The 23,202-nt window shown below is 37.8% G+C and overlaps 1 protein-coding gene across 7 annotated transcripts in view; it reads left to right on the forward strand.

The window, feature by feature from the left end:
* Positions 1 to 23,202, forward strand: part of NOL4 (nucleolar protein 4) — a 203,402-nt gene that overhangs the window by 163,602 nt on the left and 16,598 nt on the right. For all 7 annotated transcript variants that reach the window (XM_071554586.1, XM_071554589.1, XM_071554588.1 and 4 more), the window contains one exon: positions 4,693 to 4,806. In XM_071554586.1, the coding sequence (XP_071410687.1) occupies positions 4,693 to 4,806 (114 nt within the window). The remainder of the gene's footprint in view (positions 1 to 4,692; positions 4,807 to 23,202) is intronic.

Here is a 23,202-nt window from a genome sequence, read left to right on the forward strand (position 1 = left end):
TTAAACAGTGGGGCCAGTTCTGTGCATGCTGTGCCTCACCTAAAATAATCCACTGCACAGGCTGGAAGGGCACACCCACATGGGGAGAGCCCTTCCTAAACCTTCGTTTGCGAAGTCTGGCCATACATACATACATTTAAACAGAAGACTTGATGGTACTGTAGTATATACTTGGTGTACTGAAAACAGGTGTTTCCCAGCAGATTAAATGTGCTAGTCTCTTCTTTGTTAAGAAATCAGAGATTATACTAATGAAGCTAATTTCTAGAGGATCTAAGCTGAGGATTTCTAATTTCAACTACTAAAAAATAAGCAACCTTGCAGGACTACTTTTCTAACTAGAAAGTCTTGTTGCAAGATGCTTTGATTGTTGAGAGTCAGATCTGAAGATCATCAAAGCCATGAAAGAGTCTTTGTTAGATTTAAGATACTTTAAAGCAGATTGACAGTTATTAGACTAGAAAAAGGTATCAGCAAATTTACTTTTCATTAAACAGCCTGTGAATGATTTGTAAACTCTTCAGAAAGAGAGAAAAGGAGATAAGTATATAAAGTCTTTATATCAGTATGCACAAGAAAATTATTTCTCAGAAAACCATGCAAAATTGCTTGTCCAATATTGTGGTTAAGTGTGCATGCTGTTTTTTTGTCATTATCATCATGTACGGGGTCTGTGGTGGTCTTAGAAAACAGTTTAAAATTATCTTGAAATACAGTTTCAAATATGAGAGGACTGAAGGTGGTTGGTCACCTCCAATGGGCTACTGAGGGAATTCCAGCACTTCCTGAGTGCCAGTCACTCTAAAAGTTGTTACAAACAGAGACATCCACATGCAGCCCAGCAGCTTTTCTTTGCATCTTTTGTCAAAATACTCTTTACCTACATTGAGTTAGGGGCTCAATGTTAGTTGTGTGTCAGCTGAAGAGATGTAAAAAACCCAAACCAGATGTTTGTTCAGAATGTAACTGCTGTTTTAGTACAGTCACAAGCAGTGTCACATTTCCAAGTAAATACAAAGCAATTCTGTATACTGCTGTTGTGTAATGGACAGAGGCATAGAGTTTTCTCAGAAGGTCTATATTATGCTGTTTATCAGATTCCTTCTAAGTTTTATTCATCTCTTCACCTGAGAGTTTGTACCAAATTTTCACATGCATCTTTTCTATCATTGGTTCAAAATTACAAAAGCATTATCCTGTCTTCTAACTTTGCCATGTGAATTGTTTGTTTTGGTAGACTAAGTTTAAAAGCTTGCTTCTTTTTTGCTGTTTTACTTATGAACAGTTCCAGTATAGTTCTTTCCTGTTTTGCATGTAGTGAAAGAAAAACCAGACTGGGGCTGTGATGTGTGTGCATCAGCAGCACTGTGTGCATTATGCCAGTCAGAGCTGGCTGGGAATATTGTAAAAATGCTCTTTTTTTTTTTTATTTAGGAATTGTTAATTTTTCAAGGGTTTTCTGTTTTGACATACTCCCATAAAATAAAATCTGGTTTCCTTCTAGTTCAGTTCACAGGTTGTGGATACAGGGATTGTTGGGGGAGTCTGGGAGCCCTTGGAAAAAAGCTGTTCTTGGATCACACATTTCTTGCTGTAGTCCTAACCATGCAGGAACCAGCACGGATCTTTTAGCTCTGAATAGGGCAGCCTCGGAACCTACAAAATGGTGATTTGGCTGAGATCTGCAGGGCCCCTTTGGCACAACTGAATTATTTGCTTTTGCCATGTAGTCTAAGGCCTTTGTATCTCACCTTCAGATCAGGAGTTGAGAGATATTCAGAACCCAGCAAGGACTGGGGCCTGGGATGCTTGGGCTTCTTACAGAAGTGGTTTTATAACTGTAGTCATGACAGAGATCATGAATAATCAGAAGTGTGGAAGAAGAGGAAGTTAAGCTGAACCAAAAGGACATCTAAACTTGGAAGATGGAAATATTAATTCTGTATATTTAAAAACATTTTTTCAGAAATGATTATTTCAAAGCAATTTTTCCTCTTAGGCAAGGCTTTTCAAAATTGTTTTTTTTTTCACATTTTACAGATGATTTTCATTGAACAGAAAATTGTCTTTTTAACAGCTCTACTCCAAGTGAGAGAGGGCTGTGTTCATCTCAGTCAATGTCAGACTAGAGCTCTGTTGATAGAGCCTGAACCTTAATCAGATGATTTTTCTCCTGTGCTTTTTTATAGTACTTTACTTCCCAGGTGACTCAGCCTTGTATTCATTACATTTTCTCCAAGGTTCTTTCCAGATAGTTCTTGACATAAACACATCAACAGTCAGCTGCAGTGATGAGTGAGAGAAATTATGGGTTAACACGTATTCAAGAGGAAGATGCTCCATTGCCTGGAGATTTCCTCTGTTTTGCATGTGCTAACTTGAGTTCAGTATTTCAACAGTGAGCACATAATCACTGATTACTTTTCAGAGAAAAGATAACTGCTTGATTTTTATGGGAACTTTGTGCTTTTTGTTTTATAAAACACTTCAATAAAGGTATTCTCTCCAATAAACAAATACGCTGGAGGAACTTGTATTCATTCTACTTTTGGTCAGAACATTAATTTTTTGGCTCATATGTCATCTTCTAAAAATCCACTGATGTATAGGGATAGTTATAGGTTTAGTTAAAGACCTGAGCTTGAGGAATTAACCAGGTGTTTGCTCACTATTTTTCAAGAATGTAATTGTGTGGCCACTCTTACAGGACCACACTGAGACTTCTGTGCTGCAAACATATTCATTGTACCTTCAACATACATAAACCAGTGACATGCACAGTGTTACTTGGCCTTCCAACAGAGAGAGGGCTTTAGTGTGATGCCAGAACAAATTCAGGGTAACATCACCATTCTGGGGAGGCAGAATGATAAATATACTGCTTTGTCAGGGAGATCCTTCCACAAAGACTTACTCCCTCCTCTAGAGCTCTGAGGAAGGTGTCTGCTTGTACTGTACATAACGTTAAATTCCATAATGACACCAGGATTTACATCAGTGTCCCTCATCTCCTAGACTGATTTGTTTTCAAATTTGGGACCAAGTTCAATAGTTTATTCTATCAAATCAATATAAATATATTTTATTTCCGCATTGCATCCTCTGGTTGTCTTTCTTACACAGCTGTTACGCCTGTGCCAGAGAACTTGTTCTTGTATGAGTGGGGAGAAATAAGTGTATTACACTAGTGAGGAAGACCTATAAATCCCTGTCTATTTCTAGAAGCTAGTTCAGCTTCTGGTCCCAGACACGCTGTGGTCCCATGCATTAGAGAAAGTAGAGTGGTTGATTAAAATTGGCATTATGCAGAGCACATCCAAAGTCAATAAATGGACTTTAATTTTTAAAGGTAAAAATGTAATATTAATAATGGTTGGCTCCTCAGTTTCTGGAATGTTATGAAAACCATAAAGTCAGTTGAGCCAACATAATTGATCTGCTCTAATGTTGTCTAGGAACTGAAAGGGAATAGGTTCAAAATTTGCTTCCAATATTAAATGCAGAATGTTCATATGTATGTTTTTGGTACTAAGAAAGTAAAACTCTTAAAAAAGAAAAATAGGCAACCAAAAAACAACAAAGAAAAAAACACCCCCACCCCCCATCACCCCCCCCCCTCCACTTGGGCCACTTGGTCTAGGTAAAAATTTACAAAGTATTTTTGAGTTCAATGAAGCTTTGAAAATTTATGGTAGTTCAGAACCGGGTTCAATAAACTGCAGCCTCTGTAATGGGCTTATATGTATATCAATATCTCTGTTATCATCCCCCTTTAGTTATTTTCCTGATAGTTCAGATATATCTTTGTATATTAATTAAGATTATTTTTATTGTGAGCTTCATCTTTCAGAAAGACAGTTTTGCATGCAATCAGGAAAAAAAGATGTATAAATATTCTTAATGAAATTGTAGGGAAGATCATACTGGAGTTCATAATCAACAATGAAGCTAAAAAGATTTTAGAATTCCCTTGATTTTGGGGGGCATTCACTATACCTTTAACCTAAAATGTGTAAATACTGTGAAATTAGTAATGAGATGTTTTGAATTGGAAAAATTAACTATGTCTAGTTGAACCACAAAATGCCTATAGTGTTAGAAGGCTGGCATCATCAAAAGAAAAACAGATTTTTTTAAAAGTCATTATAACCACATCAATCATATTGCAACAAGGAATGCAAATATTCATATACTACAGATTGAGGCTGCTCTGAAATGTTCTGACAATCTGTTAGGTTTTGAGTGATGTTTCAACCCTATCACTTGGGGTTTTTGTTTTTTTTTTTTTTTTTATGACTATAAAAAACCACTACTCATCTCTGTCACATGCTCTACAGGATAAAAAGCCTTTCAGTTTTCTTAACAAGAATCAGACGACCAGGGTGCTGCTGGAATGCAGAGAATATGCCACTGTCTGTTCAAAGTACAGCTTAATGAGCCAGACTAAACACACTGGACAATAGAGCTGGTGGGGGGAAAGGGCTGCTCGTGGATCTGTGGATCAGCTGCAGCTTTAACATCTAACTAGTTTCATTTTTCATCTTTGCAAGTTCCATTTCCCTGTTTTGTTGGTATAAACTGCATTTCAGTGAGCGGACTTTCCTGCCTAGGTTGATGGTATGGTGTGCTTTGAAAAAGGATATCGTGGATTATGCTAGAAATAATTTCTGTGTCTCTTTTTTTCTCTCATAGTCACGACCTATTCCCTCACACCTTACTTCAGCAGTTGCAGAGAGTATCCTGGCTTCCGCCTGTGAGAGTGAAAGCAGAAATGCTGCAAAAAGGATGCGGTTGGATAGACAGCAGGTACTGTGTTGTTTGGCGTCTCCCACATCCAGATTTATAATGCCATGCAGAAGGGTGGTGCAATCCCTGATACGTTTCTTGCTAGCAAGGAGAATTAAAATACAAAAGCTGTTGCTTTTTAAATAAATACACAAGCATGTCTTTGTCTGTATTTACATAAGCTGTATGAGGGTGTCTTAATATATTTATAGTGTCCAGCTGGGTAAAGCTATATATTTACTTTTTAACGGTTGTAGATTTTCAGAGCATAATGTGTAGAATTAAGAGGAACAGAACATAAAGTATATCTAATTTACAGAAATAACAGAAATGGGGCATGTGTCCATGTTTCAGTGTGTTTATCTGAGCACATATTCTCTTTCAAAATGTGTATGCATGTGAAGTATTTTAAGTTTCTGAAAATACCTATTTGCCTGATACAGAAAAGTTAGGTTATATGACAAAATGCTGTCAATTAACTTATGAGTATTTAAAGCTCATATATATTTCTAATGTGATTATTCACCTTTTATGGTGCATGTTAGGATTTTATTACTTTTAATTTTATGAAAATTGCATATTTTCTTTCAGTTTTGTAAAATCCAACAGCTAGTTCATTCCAGACTTTGATTTACTTGCTCCACAGATACAGTGAATGTCTAACATTCTTATTTCAAAGACTATTATGCTTTATTTCTCTTCATGATTGTAACAAAGTACAATCTTAGTAATATCTTGGTTCCAAAATATTCTTCTGTCATGATAGATGAACTTTTTTTTTTTTTTGTGGAATGGAACATTTCTTAAAAGAACACTTTCTTTGTAGATAGTGCATTGAGTGCTTTCAGGTCATGCCCTAACTGTATAAATGATTCCTACTCCTTATAACATTGATAGTTTAGGAGCTGAGAATGTATATTGCTATTTCTTTTTGCTGATATATTTTTTCCATTTCCATTATTGTGCTGCATTTGTCTTAGGAGTTACAAATCATATGGTGTGTCAAACCACTGTATATTAAGCATAGCTTAGTCTAGAAGCAGTGCTCATTCAGGTTGTGCAGGTTTTATATCTCATTTGCTCTCTGATTTTTCAGTAACAATAAAAAAAAGCTACAAAGTCAATACGCTCTTACCCCAAGGAGAACTAGAAATGACTCATGCAAACATCAGTTTCATTGCACAAAACTAATGGCTCAATTCCTTGGTCCAGTCAGGGTGAGGCAGAGTTTTCAAGTGGTTCAAATGAGAATACCATTATACTCTTCAGGGAGCCAGAGAGTTGTTGAAACAAAACCCGGTACTTAAATTGTAGTTGGAACTCAAAAAGCTTATTAATAGGAATTTTTTTCTTTTATTTGTGGTATTACTCTCACAGAAGGATTTTGTAACAGTCTAGAGGGGAGAGGTATTTCTTTACTTTTCATTACAGAATTAGAAATCTATAGTCAGAATGTCTCCAAGCTGATCAACTTAATTAGAACTGTGATGTTAAAGTTGCAAAGCTGCCTATGAAAAATGGGTGTTGGGTTCTGCTTCCTTCAGCATTTCCCTCTTTTTGGCAGGGAGTTCTGGGAACACTGGGGAGACACTTGCAAATGGCACTACCCATGTGATTCAGCAAGTAGTAAATTAGCTGGGTTGATGATGTAGTTTTGGTGCCTGCAAAACTATTTGTGAATTCAGGATAGATATGCTGAATAATTGTGACTTGAAAAAGTTGTGGCAATGCAGCTTCATAAAAGAGTGAGAGATTTATCCTGCAGGGTGGAATAGTTCAGTCATTAGAGAAGTAGAAAACCTTGGTTCTAGCTCCAGTTCTATTGAGATTTAATTACTTATTCCAAGTATGTGACATTAATGAAGTAGACTGAGAGCAAAACCTTCTGGAATATTTCTGAGTGTGGTATTTAATGCACACTGGTGTGCTCAGTTTGGGTGCTGAGAGGGAAGCTGGACCGTATCCTCACATCCAGGGAGTGTAACTTAAAAGAGTTTTCTTCTGCCATCCTTCCTATTTTTTTTTTTTTTTGTTTAACTTACTATTAAGTTTCCTTCACTTTTGTTAAATATATCTGAAATGAAATATTTTCATTGGATGTTTTTCTCAAACATAGAAAGGCTGGAAAAGTTCAGTGCAACATGTTGTTTTACTGTTACATTGCTCTTGGAAAAAGAAAACAACAAAGAAAACTGCCTTGTTTTCCAAAACTGCTCATTGTAGCAATGGGTAGACTCAGGCTTTCAGTGAAAATGTGGGAGGAAGAAAGGCAAAATAAGATTTTGATAATGAAAATTGCCACTTCATAAATTATATCAAGAGATCTTCTAACTGAGGACAAGCATTAGACCTTGAAAAGTGGGTTATTAAGAGAACCTGGCAAAAACACTCATTTATTACTTCTCCTCAGATCTGAGTGGAAGCATTGCATTGGACCTGCTTTATTCTTGCCTGCAGTATGGTGAAGTTATGCCTTTTATTCTCCAGCAGGGTGATGTGTGATCTGTCTCAAAGGCACTCAGTGCCATGATCTAGCTGACATGGTGGTTTTCAGTCATAAGTTGGACCCAATGACTTTAGAAGTGTTTTCCAAACTAATTGACTCTGTGGTTCTGTGAATTCTGTAATTTGTATCCCACCACCATCTTTTTCAGAATGTTATATATAAAAAGTGAATATATTATAAACACAACAAGTGTTATGCCCAATCCTGAGAGCAATGCTTCAGCCGTTTCCTGAACTCCTTTGCTTGTCGTGTTTATGCTCTTTTCTCTTCCCTATTTTTCCTTCTCTCCCTGGTGCAACACAGCCCCTGAGCAGGAAGTTCTGAGCATGTTGCATGTATGTCCCTAATGGAAGTCTGTGCTTCATTAAAATAATATGAATTTCCAAACTAAGTAGGTTTTTGCCTGCAGTGATAATTTTAGCACTGGTTTGATAAAAAGCCATTGCAATTATTGCTTAGTAAAAAGAAGCAGCTTTGATTCAAAACTGTGGAAACTTCTAAGAGGTCTTTTTCTCCTTTTGAACAGATAGTGTTGGCCATGCTCATGTGTATTAGCCAATTCTTTCACAAGTAATAAACATGAAGAGTTGGGTTTATATACCTATTATCCTGGGCATACATTTTTTTATCTCTTCAGAGGAAACCTCTCCAATGTGTGTGTGTGTGTCTGTGCGCACATAAATACTGCATCTTAAGAATTACTTTCTAGAAGTATTTCTGATAGCTGCAATGCTTAATATAGCCCTGATCTAGGGACAGTGTTAAGTGGCATGAAGTTAAGTCTGAAATGGGAAGAAGCCATCCTTCATGCTATGTCTTAAATTCCACTTGCATGATCTTTGTATTGCCTAACTTTAGGCTGAAAATTTCTGCCTATACAAATCCAATTTTAAAAATAAGTTAATGAAATCTGTTCTTACTGGCATCACTTACTTATTTTCAACATTGGGTTTTTTTCATGGCAGTAATTTATTTTCTAATGGGAAATCCAATGTGATCTTGTCTGTCAGGAAACTAGTAACTTCCCATAGTTTTTGGGAACTGCAACAATAAAAGCATTGTCAGTTTGTAAGACTTCTCTGTAAGGAATATAAATGTGTTTACTAGGTCATGGTAGCTTGGACTATAATGCTTCGGCTGTCTCACCATGTTAGATGTTACTCAAGTTCTCTCTTAAGCTTCAGTGCATTTTCATTATCTTGAGATCAAGCACTGTATGGTTGGCCGGAAGTGCTGAAAAGATACATATTTGATACTTATTACCCAACTGAAGAGTTCTGTCACTTCCAGTTTTTAATTCTGCCTGACACTAAAAATAATTTATTCTGATGCACAAGTTTTACAGATTTGTATGTTGAAATTGCATAGGTTTACTGGTAGTACTGCTGAACAGTGAAATGCTTGTGATGCTGGGCCAGATTTGGTTGATCTTTTCCAGCCCAGATCAGGCAGTAGGTACAGAGGCAATGCAGAGGTTTTGTGTCTCTCCCCAGATTACATTTGCTGAGTTTGGATACTGAAGAAGAGTAACTCTTGAATTCTGAGGACTTTTTTGATCATAGCTGATGAAAAATAATTGCATAAAACAATTATTGCATAAACCTTCTATGACTTGTTCAGAGATAGAAAGTTCATTATCTGAATCCCTAAGATTTCCTGTGCTTCTGAGTGATATATTTGAATTTTCTCCTGGGATAATACATGAAGCAGTTGCACTAGGCAGAGGTTCTGAACGACTATCTACAAGGGAATCATGAAACAAATAAAGTAGAGCTATAATACAGCCCTAGTCACTTGTACTCATTACATATTGTCAACAGGATGACTTCTTTTGTCATGTCCTTCACTTTACAAACCAAACTTCGTCTTGACTGAGCCAAAGAAAAATCGTTAAGTAAGTAGAAAAAACTGGGAAAAGTCATCCTGTGATTACTGTCCTGGGCAGTGAACAGAGGGTTGGGATGCTTGCTTTATGCACTACAGAGACCTCAGCAATGTAGCTCTATTTGTTGTTGATCACAGAAATGAAAGTTTTCTTTTAAGATCTGAACTATTGTCAGTCTCTTCTTCTTTGAAACAGGTATGTGTGTGCTGTAGTTTTTATAAAACCTCGTCACAAAACAGTCTGGAGCAGTGTTGGGCTCTGTGGAAAGTGAAGGTGGCTTAGCGTTCTTACTGTCCTGCCTGAAATCAAAAAGACCAATAGAAATTCTTCAAGAGAAGGTGTGAGAGGAAATAGTAGTTTGCATACATCTGTACAAGAGGACCTGTTTTATCTTTCCTAAGGAAGCTGAAACAGTGAAATCTATCTTGGGAAAAGAACATAAGAAAGATACTAGGAAAAAAGGTGCCTTCTCCTTTATTTGGACATAAGTGTTTATTGTAACATCTGCCTTTTGTTTCATTATTTTTGTTTAGAATTTATTCTTTTTGCTTGCTGTCATATTGCAACATTTATGAATGAGCATTTTTCTTCTAATTGAAATAAGTAGTTTTTGTCAACCAAGATAAAATGTCAGCCCTTAGGAGTGAGGGTGAATATGGGAAAGAAGGAAAAGAACTGAATCAGAGAATACTATGTCTGTAGAAGTCTATGGACCTTTTCATGGACATGTCGTGTATAGTTAGCCAGATCATTTAGAAAATGGATGTCACTTTGTTTGTACCATGTTGATGTGTACCAGTTAGGAACCTGGGCCTTTGAGAATACATAATTATATTTGCAGATTGGGAAACAGGGTCACATATGACTGCAAAGCCATTGGACTGGATTTGCTCCTGGATTTGGTCTGTGTCGTTTTAACCATTTGACCTCCATTTCAGTGAGTAGTGTCATGGAAGGACTGTAACAGTGTGCAGAATTTTTTGGTCAGCCAAAGGAGGGAGCTATGTACATTTCTTTCATCCTTGTGTCCCAGGTAATTGAACATGCAGTGTATGATTCTTTCGTAGTTACATAGCAAATGACAAGTTGAACCCAAGGAAAACTTAAGCTCAGAGGAAAATTAAAGTTATTGTTATCTTCCATATCTCCCTTCCTAGCAAAGGCATGTCTCAGTCGGAGCTGGTGCTTTTTAAATTAGTAGGCTTTTCACAGAGTACTTTAGTACTCAGTCAGTACTTTATATAATATACATGATAAAAAAAGGTTTTCTGTATTTTCATTTTTTAAAATAATGTAAGTTTAAAAGGTAAAGTCTCATTCCAGAGACTAGACAAAAATAACAACAATTGTACAACTTTATAGTCTGAGAAAAGTCTTGTCCTCGTATCTTGACTGTATAGACATTAGTATACAACTGGCTTGATGTGCTAAACTCAATTTAAGAAAAAAAGTCTTCACTTATTGGAGTTTTTCAAGTTGATAAGAGGAAATCTATGCATTATGCACAGAGTATCATGCACTATGATGCTATGAAGCAGTTTGTTATGGTAAACACCAAATCATTTTTAAGGAAATTTCTCATCAAGATGACAGCTGCACTTTTTTTTTCATGATGTGATTTGTAACTAGCCAAATTAAATATCAATAATCATCATTGTGGAATTAAAGATAATAACTAACTCCCAAGGAGGAGAAAGTTTAATGATCCCAGGTTTACACCTAAACATAAATGCACATAAGTTTGCAAATAGGTACTTTAAACATTGTTCTCACCCATTTTTATTTTGGGGATTAAAAGGAAGGAAAATCTAAATTTTTCAGTGAATAGAGTGTTAAGGATATTGCAACATTTAGTAATTTTGACAATATTGCTTTTAGCTGCTGGAGAAGTAGGAGTAGGTGGCTATTAGGTTTCTGACAAAGCAATTATGGCCTAGACACATATGCTGAGAGCTGATCTGACATTTGCCTCTGGATAGTTGTCATAGCAGCAACCTGAATAGAGCAGTTTGATACAAGTGCTGGTTGCAGACTGGATACAGGGTCTGTGCTAATTCAAGACATCTGAATATTAATAAAAATGCACACATACTGCCACTTGGACATCACTGCTATGGTGTTTCTTTCCATTTATATCTAATTCCTAAAGGTTCAATTTTAGAGACCTTGATGCTTGTGAGGAGATATTACTGATCTGCCTCCATACAATCTTTGGTGCTGTTTTGCTGCATGTTAACAGTGGGGTTGACCTAATGAAAGACTCACCAAGGACGTTTTTATTAACAAAAATAAGGAATGGCTATTGCAGACCAGGAACAGACTGTGTTTTGATTAAGAAGGAAGGAAATTACTGGTGGACAAATTACAGGTAATTGTAAAACTGTTTTGGAAGAAACTAATTAAAAATCTGTATTGCAGTGAGGGCATGGACCTTCATTGCAGATTCACTCTGGCTTTCAGCAGTAAGGGGGAAAAGACCTTTAAACCTTCATATCTGGAGGACAGAGAATTCCACTATTCCACTAACGCATCGCTTCTGAATCTTGACACTGAGCAGTTATTTCCTGTATTATCCTTCGGAAAGCAGGGATGCAGGAAGAAAGATATGCATTTGTGTCCCTGTATGTACATTGTTCTCTTTCTTGATCAAGGCACACTGCAGTTCCCAGGAGGAAGGAAGGAGATAAAAATTGTAGGATTCTTAAAAATTCTCTGTATTCTGTTGTTTATTTGGGTTTTTTTTTGTTGTTTGGTGTGGGGGTTTTGTTTTTGTTTGCTCGGTTTTGTTGGGGTTTTTGTTTTGTTTGGTTTTGGGGTTTTTTTGTTTTTGTTTGGTTAGGTTTTTGTTGTTGTTGTTGGTTTTTTTTTTTAAATCAAGAGCAGATTTGGACAATATTGGTTGCAAAAAAGGAAGTTATGCAAGAGTATCTCCCAGCTGATGTCGGAGAGTGCCCTGCTGAGCCAGTGCTTCTGTGGTGGAAAGCTGCAAATTCAGAGGGAGCACAAAGAAGTGATTTTGTGTCAGGGAGATAGAGTCCTTGCCACAGCTATTTAGTATGCAGAAAGAGCACATCAACTGTACATCCTTGTAAGAGGTGGAGGAGAAAGCATCAGAAGTTCCCATTCTCTTGGGCTTCACAGAGCCTAATTTGCTCTAGAGGATGAGAAAGAAAAGGTACTTGTCATCCAAGTGGCAGCAGAGTGGAGGGATGGACCCATGTCCTTCCTCTGCTATATATTCTCATAAGACCTGAAAAATTCCAGCTCAAAGTGATGTTCACTTCAGAATGGGAGGCTTGTGGAGTCTTAGAAAAGAGCAAAAGGAAGCAGATGGTTCACTTAACATAAAGCAAACAAATAGAAACTGGAATCCCAAAATCCACGAGAGGCAAATGTCACTTTAACTTGCAAAGAGCTCAATGTCTCTTACACTACAGAAGATTTATTAGTAATTATTTTACTTCTACATTGGTCTTTGGTTTGCTTTAGTGGTTCCAAATGATATGCCTTAACCACTGATGCAAAAAATGTTATGCAAGGAACCATTTAGCTGCGTGGGCATTATTGTCAAGAGATCAAATTATGTACTGCTATTGGGAAACTTAGCTTCCTACCCACAGTGCACTGGCCATATTGTCAAGGGGAAGAAAATGAGTGGAATGCATTGTAATTTTGAATTCTGATGCCTTTCAAGTCAGTGGCAAAATTCCTGATTTCAGCAGTGCTGGATAGGGTTCTGCCATTAGCAGATGCAGCTGGAAAAGACTGCCAAGTATCACAGGGCAACCCCTCTCGCTCCACACTCCAGCCCAACCTACATTCAATTTGCTACACACATTGGAAAGGAATAATGTGCAAAGCATGCAATTGCAAATAATTTCATGCCTTAGATTTACAGTGAGGCCCCAAGGTGAACAGCTAATTTTTCAGCTCTACACAGAGATCATTAAATTAGAAAATGCTGTGTTTTACCAGGTTCTTTGTGCTGAACACACGTAGTTGAATTTGAAGGTGCTGATTTCAGACTACATTTTAAGCACCCTGAGCTGCAATAAGATCTTGACTGTGAAGTTGATGTCAGTGTGAGTTTTCTGTTCTGGAGATTGATAAAGCTGAAGGCTGAAAAATGGAGAGTTGGATTATTTCTTGGACAGGAACTTTTGAAGCACTTTATCCCCTTTCCTACCACAGGTGGAATGAAAATGAAGAGGGACCAGTACAGGCTTCATCTGTGTGTCTTTAATATCTGATTTATGCCAAGGAAGCAGAAGAGGATGGGCTGGTGGGAATATAGATATAACAGTTCTCTCTTCAGGCTCAAAGATGGAGATTTTAGAGTCAGGGTTTCTGTTCTTCCTGCTCCGATCTTGAGGGCCAAGAAAAGAGAGCTTTTTGCTTATGGCAAGAAGATATTACTTTCAAATGGAAAGAAGATATTAAATGTGAAGCATTTTCTTGCCTGTCAGATGTTTCTAGCACAGATATGTCTTTCCTTTCTTGTGTTTAGCTAATGACTTCATTGCACACACCCTCCAGTCTACAATACAAGTGGGGAATAATATTTCTGATGAATAAATCCCTGTTACTGTGCAGGGTTTGAGCCAGTTTAATGAAATCAGTGCAAACCCAGTGTGCATGAGTGAACTCTTATTTTTCAAGAGAGCCAGATTCTGGTTTTGGTTATTGAATTAGTATATTTAGAAGCCTTTTAAAAGTCATAAATTACTTCTAAATTCCAAACACTGGTTGCACAATAGATTCAGAAGCATTTCTCAGTTAGAAAGTGTAGTTCTCTACACAGAAAAACATGTAGAAGTGTATGCACAGATTGCTTTTGTTTGGTAGGAGGGACATGTTTGTGATTCAACAACTGGCTTGATGTCCTAAACTAAATTTAGAAAGATATTTTTCTAAGAAAAAAATAATAAGCTGAAGCTGTGGGAGCAGTAGCAGAATGCATTGCCTGGGATCAGCACCAGCTGCTGAAGAGGCTAGGCACAGGACAAGGCAGCCAAGCAGGCTGTGGCCAGCAGCCCAGGCATTGTGCCAAAAGAATTCTCCCCTGAAATAAGAATATTTGGGGAATGGATTTGCATTGCAGTGCTCACATTTCATACTTATTACTCATGGTATTTCATATTTTTCAGGACAGCTTCAGTTTTACGGTCTCCATTAATAAACCAAGTCAGAAAGTGTATCCTCCAAAGGCCAGTCAAAGTTCATTTCTTTGTTTCTTCCATTGGCATATGCTACTCTGGTTTGATGATTGTGAAATCAAAAGACCATCCTCCAAAACATCATTTCTTACCTACTGAATCTTTTAATATAGAGAATCCTTACAGAACTGAAGTTAAAGGACATACGCCAAGTTCTGTAAAAAATTTAGAGTAGGTCTTCTGCAGTAGCAAAATATTTTCTTTCTACTAAGTAGTTTGAGGCAGGGTAGGGAGGTCAGGGTTTCTTTAAATACCTTTTATTTTTAGAAGATTTTTTTAAACTGTAAAGGTCAAGTTGTACCTGAGGTGATGTTCTAAAACAGCCATTGAATCCATAGCAAGAACTTTGGTTTCCACAAATGTGCAGTTCAAGTTTTAATGCAGATTTGAAATACAATAGCTAGCATTCAAATGGATCAAACACCTGTAAAATACCCGAACTGTTGAAAACAAGAAGTCATCATGTGAACGCAAAAAAAAAAATTTGCTCACTCTCTAACAGACATGAAAGCTGGTTTTTTTTTAAGAAGACTGTTATCTACAACTTCCACTAGAATTTATCTGTGGAAGAGACACCGTACTGTAAATATGACAAAATTATGAAATCTCCAGTTCGCTTATTTTTTTCTTTTTCAAAGCAGAACATACAGGCATTTTTAATTAGCTGAAACTGAGGAAGTTAATTCAGCATTGACCCCAAATGCTTCATGTCCAGGCTGTCATTTTCTGTTTCTAAATCAAGAAGAATTTAATTTAGAATCTAACATACTGTTCTTTGGTCCATGCCTCCTGTCACACACTCCAATGTATGTAATATTAAAAGATACTGTGGAGCAGAAGAGAAATAGGAAGAATCACTCAAAATCCAAATCATACCCCACAGTTTTCCAATAAAGTGTGTTTCAGTAGTTGCCATCTTCATATCCCAGATTTGGCAGATGTATGGAAAGCTGTTTTGTGTCAAAAAAATAGGCTGTCAGTGGTGGGAGTAATACCAGTTGCAGTGCAATAGATGAAGAGACCTATAGTGGGAGGTTTAATTATGTTGACCATGATGATATTGTGGTAATAAATCTGCAAAGCTGCCACAAGTGTTGCTCCAGTACTCCCACACACTTTTCCTTGTGCGCTTCCTAAACATTTGATTCCTGAGTTTATAAAGATTTTCTGTGTTGGTACTCTAGTGCCACAATCCTCCTGCACTGAATGGAGGAATGCAGATCTATTCCAGCTGAAAGTGTTGTCCATCATAGTCACTGAAAAATGGCATGTTGGCAAGGGGGGAAAGAAACTCGAGTGCCTCTCTGAGATAATTTCTTGAGGACAGTATACATAAATATGTACAAAGCAGAGAAAAATGCTTGCTTATGATTATAGAAGTGGAGCTGCCCGAGGCATAGCAAGGCTTGTTCTGAATGAGAGAAATGCACTGTGAAGGTGGAATTTCTCTCGCTTTGCATATTTCTGTTTCAGCAGTAAGTACTGCTATGCTTTTATCATCATGCATCAGTTTCAGTATACATTGATTCATTCAACTCCATTACCTGCAGGCAAAACTGCACTTGGGATCGGAAAAGATGACATTGTTTTCTTGGAGTTTATATTGTTTTAGTTAAGAGGAAGGGCCAGATATTTGGACTCCTCCATTTATACTGCCTGTCAATAAAGAAGCAGCAAAAATGATCAGTAGCCATGTTCTTCTGCAAGGTGCTGGCCTCAGCAAAGAAATTGGCTTTGAAAGGATGAGAGGGAATATACAGCAACAAAAGAATAAACATGCGATGACCTGTACTTCATTTTCACTGAAGTTTTACCTTTATTTTCTTCAGATTTTTAGCTAATCTAATTCCAGCAGGGGCATCCTGGGCCCTGGAGTTCATTATGCAGTGCTTCACGTGTACCAAACATGTACCAAATGAAGTCTCTTAAGATGGATCAGGTTCAGCAAACCTGCACCCATGGTACTGTGTCCTGACTGGTCTTAGGCTGAGAGATCTATGGAAGTGACACAGGAAAGAAAAGGATCCTTTCATATTCTCTCTGGTCCCATCCTCTGTGTCAGGCTGAAAGAGTTGGTGATGCACTCTTCCAATGGAAACTGACTTTCCTTTAAAAGAAGATGTGGGCTGAGATGGGGTGGGGAGGTATAAATAGAGGAGGTGGGGATTCTCAAGGCTGACTACTGAAACAAAGGCTCAGCCAATAACTTGCCAAATGGCCCAAGGCAAAGCTGTTCTTTAGGTCAGAGTAAAAGTCTGTGTATTTGTTTTCTGCCTATCCTGAGAGGAAGAAATGTTGTATGAGACCTGGGCCCTAACAAATCTCTTCTGTTGTTACAACAAAAGTTCCACCTGCCCTCTCTCCTCTGGTGTTCCTTTGCAAGGCAGAAAGTAGTGGTGCTGAAGACTCTTCTGCCCTTTGCATGACATCTTTGTCCCTTTGCCTGAATTTGTACCACTTTCTCTATAGGAAATGTCACTAAAAGCACTGTCATCCCGTAGGAGTTTTGCCAAAACTCAAAAGCATTGGCACAAATTTTGTATTCAACCACTTCTGCCTCTTACATGCCAGTAGCTGCTTATAATGTGGTGCCGGCCATTGCTGGCCATGTGATTTACACTGAGGAGGTCATGGCTGTGCATACACTGCAATGCACTGTGCAGTCTTGCAGAATGCATGTGTCTTGTGTATTGAGTCAACTTTCAGTTAATAATGCTGAAACCATTGCTAACAAAAATTTTTCTTATATTAAAATTCTATAGAAAAATAAAGAGCATGGCCATGTCCAATATAACTTATGAAAGAGTTTATGAATGGCGATAACTGCAACCTAAGACAAGAACAGCAGGAACTATAGAGAAAGTTAACTTGCAAGGATACACTTTGTCATTAGTCCACTTCAAATAGATTTCTATATTGAGTTTTGCTTTTTAACATACCTTTATTCCTGATGTAAAAAAAGCAAAAACAAAAAATCACAGACCAAAATCAACTACCTAGAACGTCACCAAAGAACAGTAAGTTTAGCTCAAGTACCACAGGAAAAGATAAATGCTATGGTTTTCCATTTGGGAAGAAAAACATGGTCTTTACTAGAACACAGTTTCTTTTTCCCCAGTGACCATGCATCAGTTATCTAAAGTAGAGGAATAGTTCATCCATGTGTCCATGCTCAACTAGCAACACTGGTGACCTCTTAAAGCTACTGTTGCTCTTCTGATGTCACAATGGATAATGAACTGGCTAAAGCTGATAGGCTGTGAACAATGATCCCTCTGCTTTGGTATTGCTCAAAAAAAGTGATTCTCCAACAGCTCCTTGTAACAACCATGCAAGTACCTCTTCTGTACTGCAGATGAAGTGCCAGTGGTCAAAAAACAAGACTCATATGCTGCAATGTGAAAACATCAGCCTTTTATTTAACATACTCATTCCAGTCTATAAATAATGTGCCTTTCTATCAGAAATGCAGAGGACTGAGATCTCTCTTCTACACAATAACACCTTTTAATTTTGATCTTCTTCTCCTATGTCAGTCTCATGCTTTTATTTCTTGTTCAACACTGGCTCATGTCATTTTTGATGCCAGGTGACAACACTGATGCTGACAGTTCATATCAGTGATAATAATCTGCAAGAGAAAGGAACCTACTGCCCATCTAATCTGAAACTGAAGAATGGCACTTCCTTTTCTTGGCTCTATACCCCATGTCAGGAGGACAGTTTGTATATCCTTGAACTGTTGGCAGCTAACTTAACGTTTTGATAGACACTCTTTAAGTTTCCATTTTACCAATGGCATTGCAGGGAGTTTATATGCCCAGCTGGACCCTGTATTACACCCAATTTAGCTCACTTAGACTAGATCAGTATTTCATCACCATCCAAAAAGTTCTATTTATTATTCTTCATTTAATATATGAAAAAAGCATTTTAATACTGGACTTCAAAGCAAAATCATTAATACCTAGACTTCTAGCAGTAACATGCCAAATACAGTTGCCTCTGCATGCTAGGAGCAATTTCTCATATAATCTCACGTCTATGCCAGAAAATTCTATGCTGAGACTGATGTACTCTCCCTGTAATGATCAGGTGATAGACTCACAGCCAAAGCATGAATGTTCAGCTTAGCTGGAGTGTCCAGCTCCAGCGGGGCTACAAATTGAGTAGTATGTCATCACACAAGAATGGTAAAAGTGAAGAAAATAATGCACAGAGAATAGCAGAGAAAAACATAGTCTATATCTGGTAGTAAAAAGGTGGAAAACAACTATGCAGTCCACCAGCTGCTCCTTACAAGAGGAGAAATAGTGTGCATACCAGAAAACAGCAATTATGTCCCTCTTGATTTCATTGGTAAGTCCCTTCCTGAATTATCAAAACACTTCCCAACTAAAGAATATCTGGCATGAGTTGTGTGACATTATTTGAACTTTACTTCATGTTTTATTTTAGCCAGCCTGCCTAAATTTACACTTATTACTTCTGGGTAAAATCTCAGGAGTGTTTCTGCTGGTTGTGTGTATACCTCATCCATAAATCTAGTGCCTTATCCTTTGGATACTATTCAAAATGCAGAAAAGGGAAGGAAAAATGTAAGAATTAGCCTTGACTTTCTAACAGAAAATCATCCACTTCCAAATGTTTGTGTATGCCCATACTGATACTTTGCTGACCAAGATGGTGCTGTAAGTATCACACTAAACTAAGCATCCTTTCTTGTCACTCTTGTACTCTCTAACACTTTTGGAGTTGCAAGAGAATAAAAGAAACATGAAAAGAAAGGTAAGCTAAGTATTCACGCAGAGTAGTTACTTGTTCCAAAAGTAGTAAATGTCTGAAAGAAGGCTCACAAAGATGTCCTGAGTAGAGGTATCTCCATTTGTGATTCAAGTCTTCACTATGTCCTCTTTCAGAGCCCAGAAAGGAGTATCCCCTACACTACTGTATAGTGTCAGCCTCCTTGTAGCTTACTCTTTCTTTAGATCATACTGCTTCAGCAATGCTGTTTGTTGAAGGACAACTAAACTGAAAGGGAAAGCAATCTCTGCAGAGGTGCAAATACTTTTTTACATCTATCTGTACTAATGATTTTGGACAACATGTTATGTGACTCTCAATGGATGCATCATTTTGAAGTGATATTATAGGATGTTTGCACACACACACACACATGCACACGAGTCTTGAGAAGTTGTCAGAGAGTAGCTCTTTCCCTCAGATAAAATGTATGTATCTATGGCCAGAATTCGCGAACTAAGATTTGGGAAGGGTTCTCCCCACGTGGGTGTGCCTTTCCAGCCTGATCAGCGGATTTTTTAGATGAGGCACAGTATGCAAAGAACTGGCCCCACTGTTTAAGTCCTAAGGTCCATTTGCCATGGCCAAGAGAGCTTGGACAGTGACAGTGAAGTCCTTGGGACTGTCACAGCACCCAGTACTTACCAGGGCTGACCCTGCTGAGCATCCAAGTTCTGACGGGATGGGATGGCAGGGAGGCATTGATCTGCCAGGGGAGGGTCTCCACTGAGACTCGAACTCAGGACCTTGGGTTTCGGAGTTCAGAGTGCTCTCCATTACACCACGGGACCACCCTTCAGATAAAATATATCTGTATTATAAGTGTTTTCCTAAACAGACTACAAAAATTCTAAGCACTTCATTTCTGGTTTTGAAGTTTCAGCTATGGGTCTGGTATGGTGAGTTGAAATTCTAGGTAGATGTTAATTTTTTTTTTAATATTCCCTCAGTGTAGGGACTGGAAGTTTTGTAGGACTTCATTCCAAATAGTTTTGAGGTATGAAAGCATGGAGCTGCATGGCAAACAGGTCACACAGTTTATCTTTTAGATGTGCAAATTCATCAGAGGCTGTAGCAAATGCTTGGCTTTTCTCATTGTTTCAGTTAACTGAAAATCCATCTTTTTCTTGTTACATTGTAAAAGAACTAAGGCTTTTGGGGGAAGATATTGTCTTTTCTTAGATCAGCTTTTGGGCACAGAAGTTCTTGTGGTCTAGCCTTACACTGGCTTCATGCTGAGCTCATAGCTGTGAGAGCATCTCCTACAATAGTATAAAATGTTGTCTTTTACAGGACTATAAATATTCAGTACTTTAAATATGAAGGTCAGCCACTGCAAAGGACTACTGTGAAGCTTTATTTGGATTTCAAACTCAGTGAATCATGTAGGTCTTTTTTCTTTTTGTTCAAGCCTCACTAGTCTTGAACAGGCTTCATTTAGTGAGTAGTAATCCCAATACAAACCTTAACAACTGCGGAGAGGAGAAAGAATGTGCAATGGAAACCAAAACTAAAGTGAAAACTCACATCCATCATTTGCTGAAATCCTATTTTCACCACTGATAAGCACACTGAGTCAACAGCCTTACTGCAGCGTTAAAGAAAAATGTAGCCTTCTGTGATGTGCCAAAAAATGTTTAACTGTCTAGGCTTCCAGAATATTGGTCATAAAATTAAAAGCTGGGTCAATCACTGGAAAATTACTTTATTGTAATTAAAGCTAATAAATAATCCAGTGTTCTGTCAGAACAAGGTGTGTCATTCAAGCAGTATCATCACTTATTAAGATTACCTGACTCTTCCCATTAGAATACTAGGCATGTAGTTTGGTGATAACTTCATGACCTTCAACCCACAGAGATTATATTTACTGTTCTGTATGTCTTCCACCTGTTGAGTTCTTTCAGAGAAATTTGTAGCCGTTTTCAAGAATGAGGAATTTTTTTCCTGTAAGGTCAGTTTGTTACTTGAATGTATCTACCATTCCTTAAGGGGAAAAAACCCCAAAACCAAACAAGCTCTGTGCTTGCTCTTGACAATATATTTGTGTCATTTATGCCAAGAATGTGACACTGGCTGCACACAATGAAAGTATTTTAGTTGCTAAATTCTCAGATTATTTGAATTTCAGTGGGTGTGACTATGAATCTGATCTCAGTGCAGAAAGGAAAAGTGTTGAGGCTGGAGCATTTTAAGTGTTGGCAGAAGCAGAGATAACAAGGGATGAAGGGAAAGTGACATTATGAGATGGATTTGAATAAGGAAGTGAGAAGCTGAGACTGGCAATGTGATGGAAACTGGTCAGGTGAATGAAAGAACTAGTTGTGAAAGAGGATCAGACACCTCTAATGAAAAATAATGTGAGTTTAAAACAGAAGCTGCTCTGGCTAACTGTGAAACCTAATTTTTCTCCCTGTGGGACAGGATTTTTGGGATTAGGGCACTGGCAGGAACCTGAGGAGGGAGAGAAAATCTCAGATGTGACCATCAGTGAATGTGACACTGATTAAATACAAACTAGGATACAAAAGGCCTGGAGTTGCTGTAGCTGATCAGGTATCTGGCATCAAGAGACTTGTTTGGAAACGAGAGATTAGGATTTGCTGGGCAAGAAGACTGAAACTGAGGTGGAGGGTAGAAGATGAAACTGGAGAAGCAGGGAGGATGGTGTGAGAAGTTGGGGATTTTGAAGAGACAGTTTAAAATAAGTTTGAGGAGATAGAGAACGAGGTATACACGACCAGGTCAAGAAAACAGCAGAGGCTGCCAGGTGTCTAAGGGGCCACATTCTGGGCCCTGCAATGGGACTCAGGAATGCTGTGTCTCATCCTTCTTTAAATATCTGGGTCCATGCAGACGATAATGGCTGCTTACTGGCAGCAGCTTCTTTCTTCAAGAGCTGAGATGGGCAGAGAACCCTGCACCCCTCTGTGGATTCAGCAGGGTGCCTTATGATAAAACTTCTGAGTTTCTTCCCATTATTTTATTTTAAAAATTAAGTTACACAAAGAGAAGCCCATTATGTTATTATGGTTGCAGAACTCAAATATTTTACATATTAGGTAACACTAGCTTAAGGTTGCCTTTGTTGCCAGAATCTCACCATCTGAAAAGCAGTGATAAGATCCTGTCTAACAAGAGTATTGTAAGGATTAATTTGGTGTGCTTTGAAAAGTGCTATGTGGTTTCATCATGTGTTTCTATTTATTTTACTTTTGATTCAAAAATCACAGAATTAAATTAGTGGATTTCAAGTGGGAAAAATATATGAAACATTATCTCCTTTCTTCTAAAGCCATCTTACAAGCCACTGAGGTGTAAAAAAAAATTAAAGCCTGTTTTGTTTTTTCATGTGAATATTTTTTTCCCCATGAAAAAATGGAAGACTATATGCAAATGTTGTGAACCTGGCTTGTCTATTTGTTTGAAACCTTATCTGCATTTGAGTTTTCCCAACCTCAAAGTGGTATTCTAAGAGAAGCATTTACTGACAAGAACAACGAACAATCCGGATTTTTCAGTTTAACATATTAAATATGTTAATCAAGAAATATGAGGCAAAAATGTGTTTCCCTTTTTGTCTCTTTTGTAATTGATGGGATAAAATCACGTTGACATAGGGGCAGTTAAAAGCCGTCATTCTGAGTTGGTAATTTGTCGGTCAGGCAGACACTGTGTTTCATGAAAGCAGTTGCTAAATGCATGTCACCATCTCTGCCATTTTCAGAGCATTATCATTTATATTCTCTTTGCTGAAGTTTTGTTAACTTTGTGGTCAGCTGAAATTGTCCACATGAGTTGATCTGCATGCACACTCTCTTTTGGGATTTAATTTTCATGTTAGCAATGTCTGTTCCTAACAGGGAAGTAAAGGCAATAGCACTTCTCTATCTAAAGGCGAGCACACAGTATTTCTGACAGTTGTGTATATATGGGATCAAAAATCAGTGTAGCACAGATTTTTCTGGGCTTTTTATTTTAGCTATTGGGTTTTGGTATTTTAGTGG

Source organism: Pithys albifrons, chromosome 4 (assembly GCF_047495875.1).
Source record: "Pithys albifrons albifrons isolate INPA30051 chromosome 4, PitAlb_v1, whole genome shotgun sequence".
Classification (NCBI taxonomy): domain Eukaryota; kingdom Metazoa; phylum Chordata; class Aves; order Passeriformes; family Thamnophilidae; genus Pithys; species Pithys albifrons.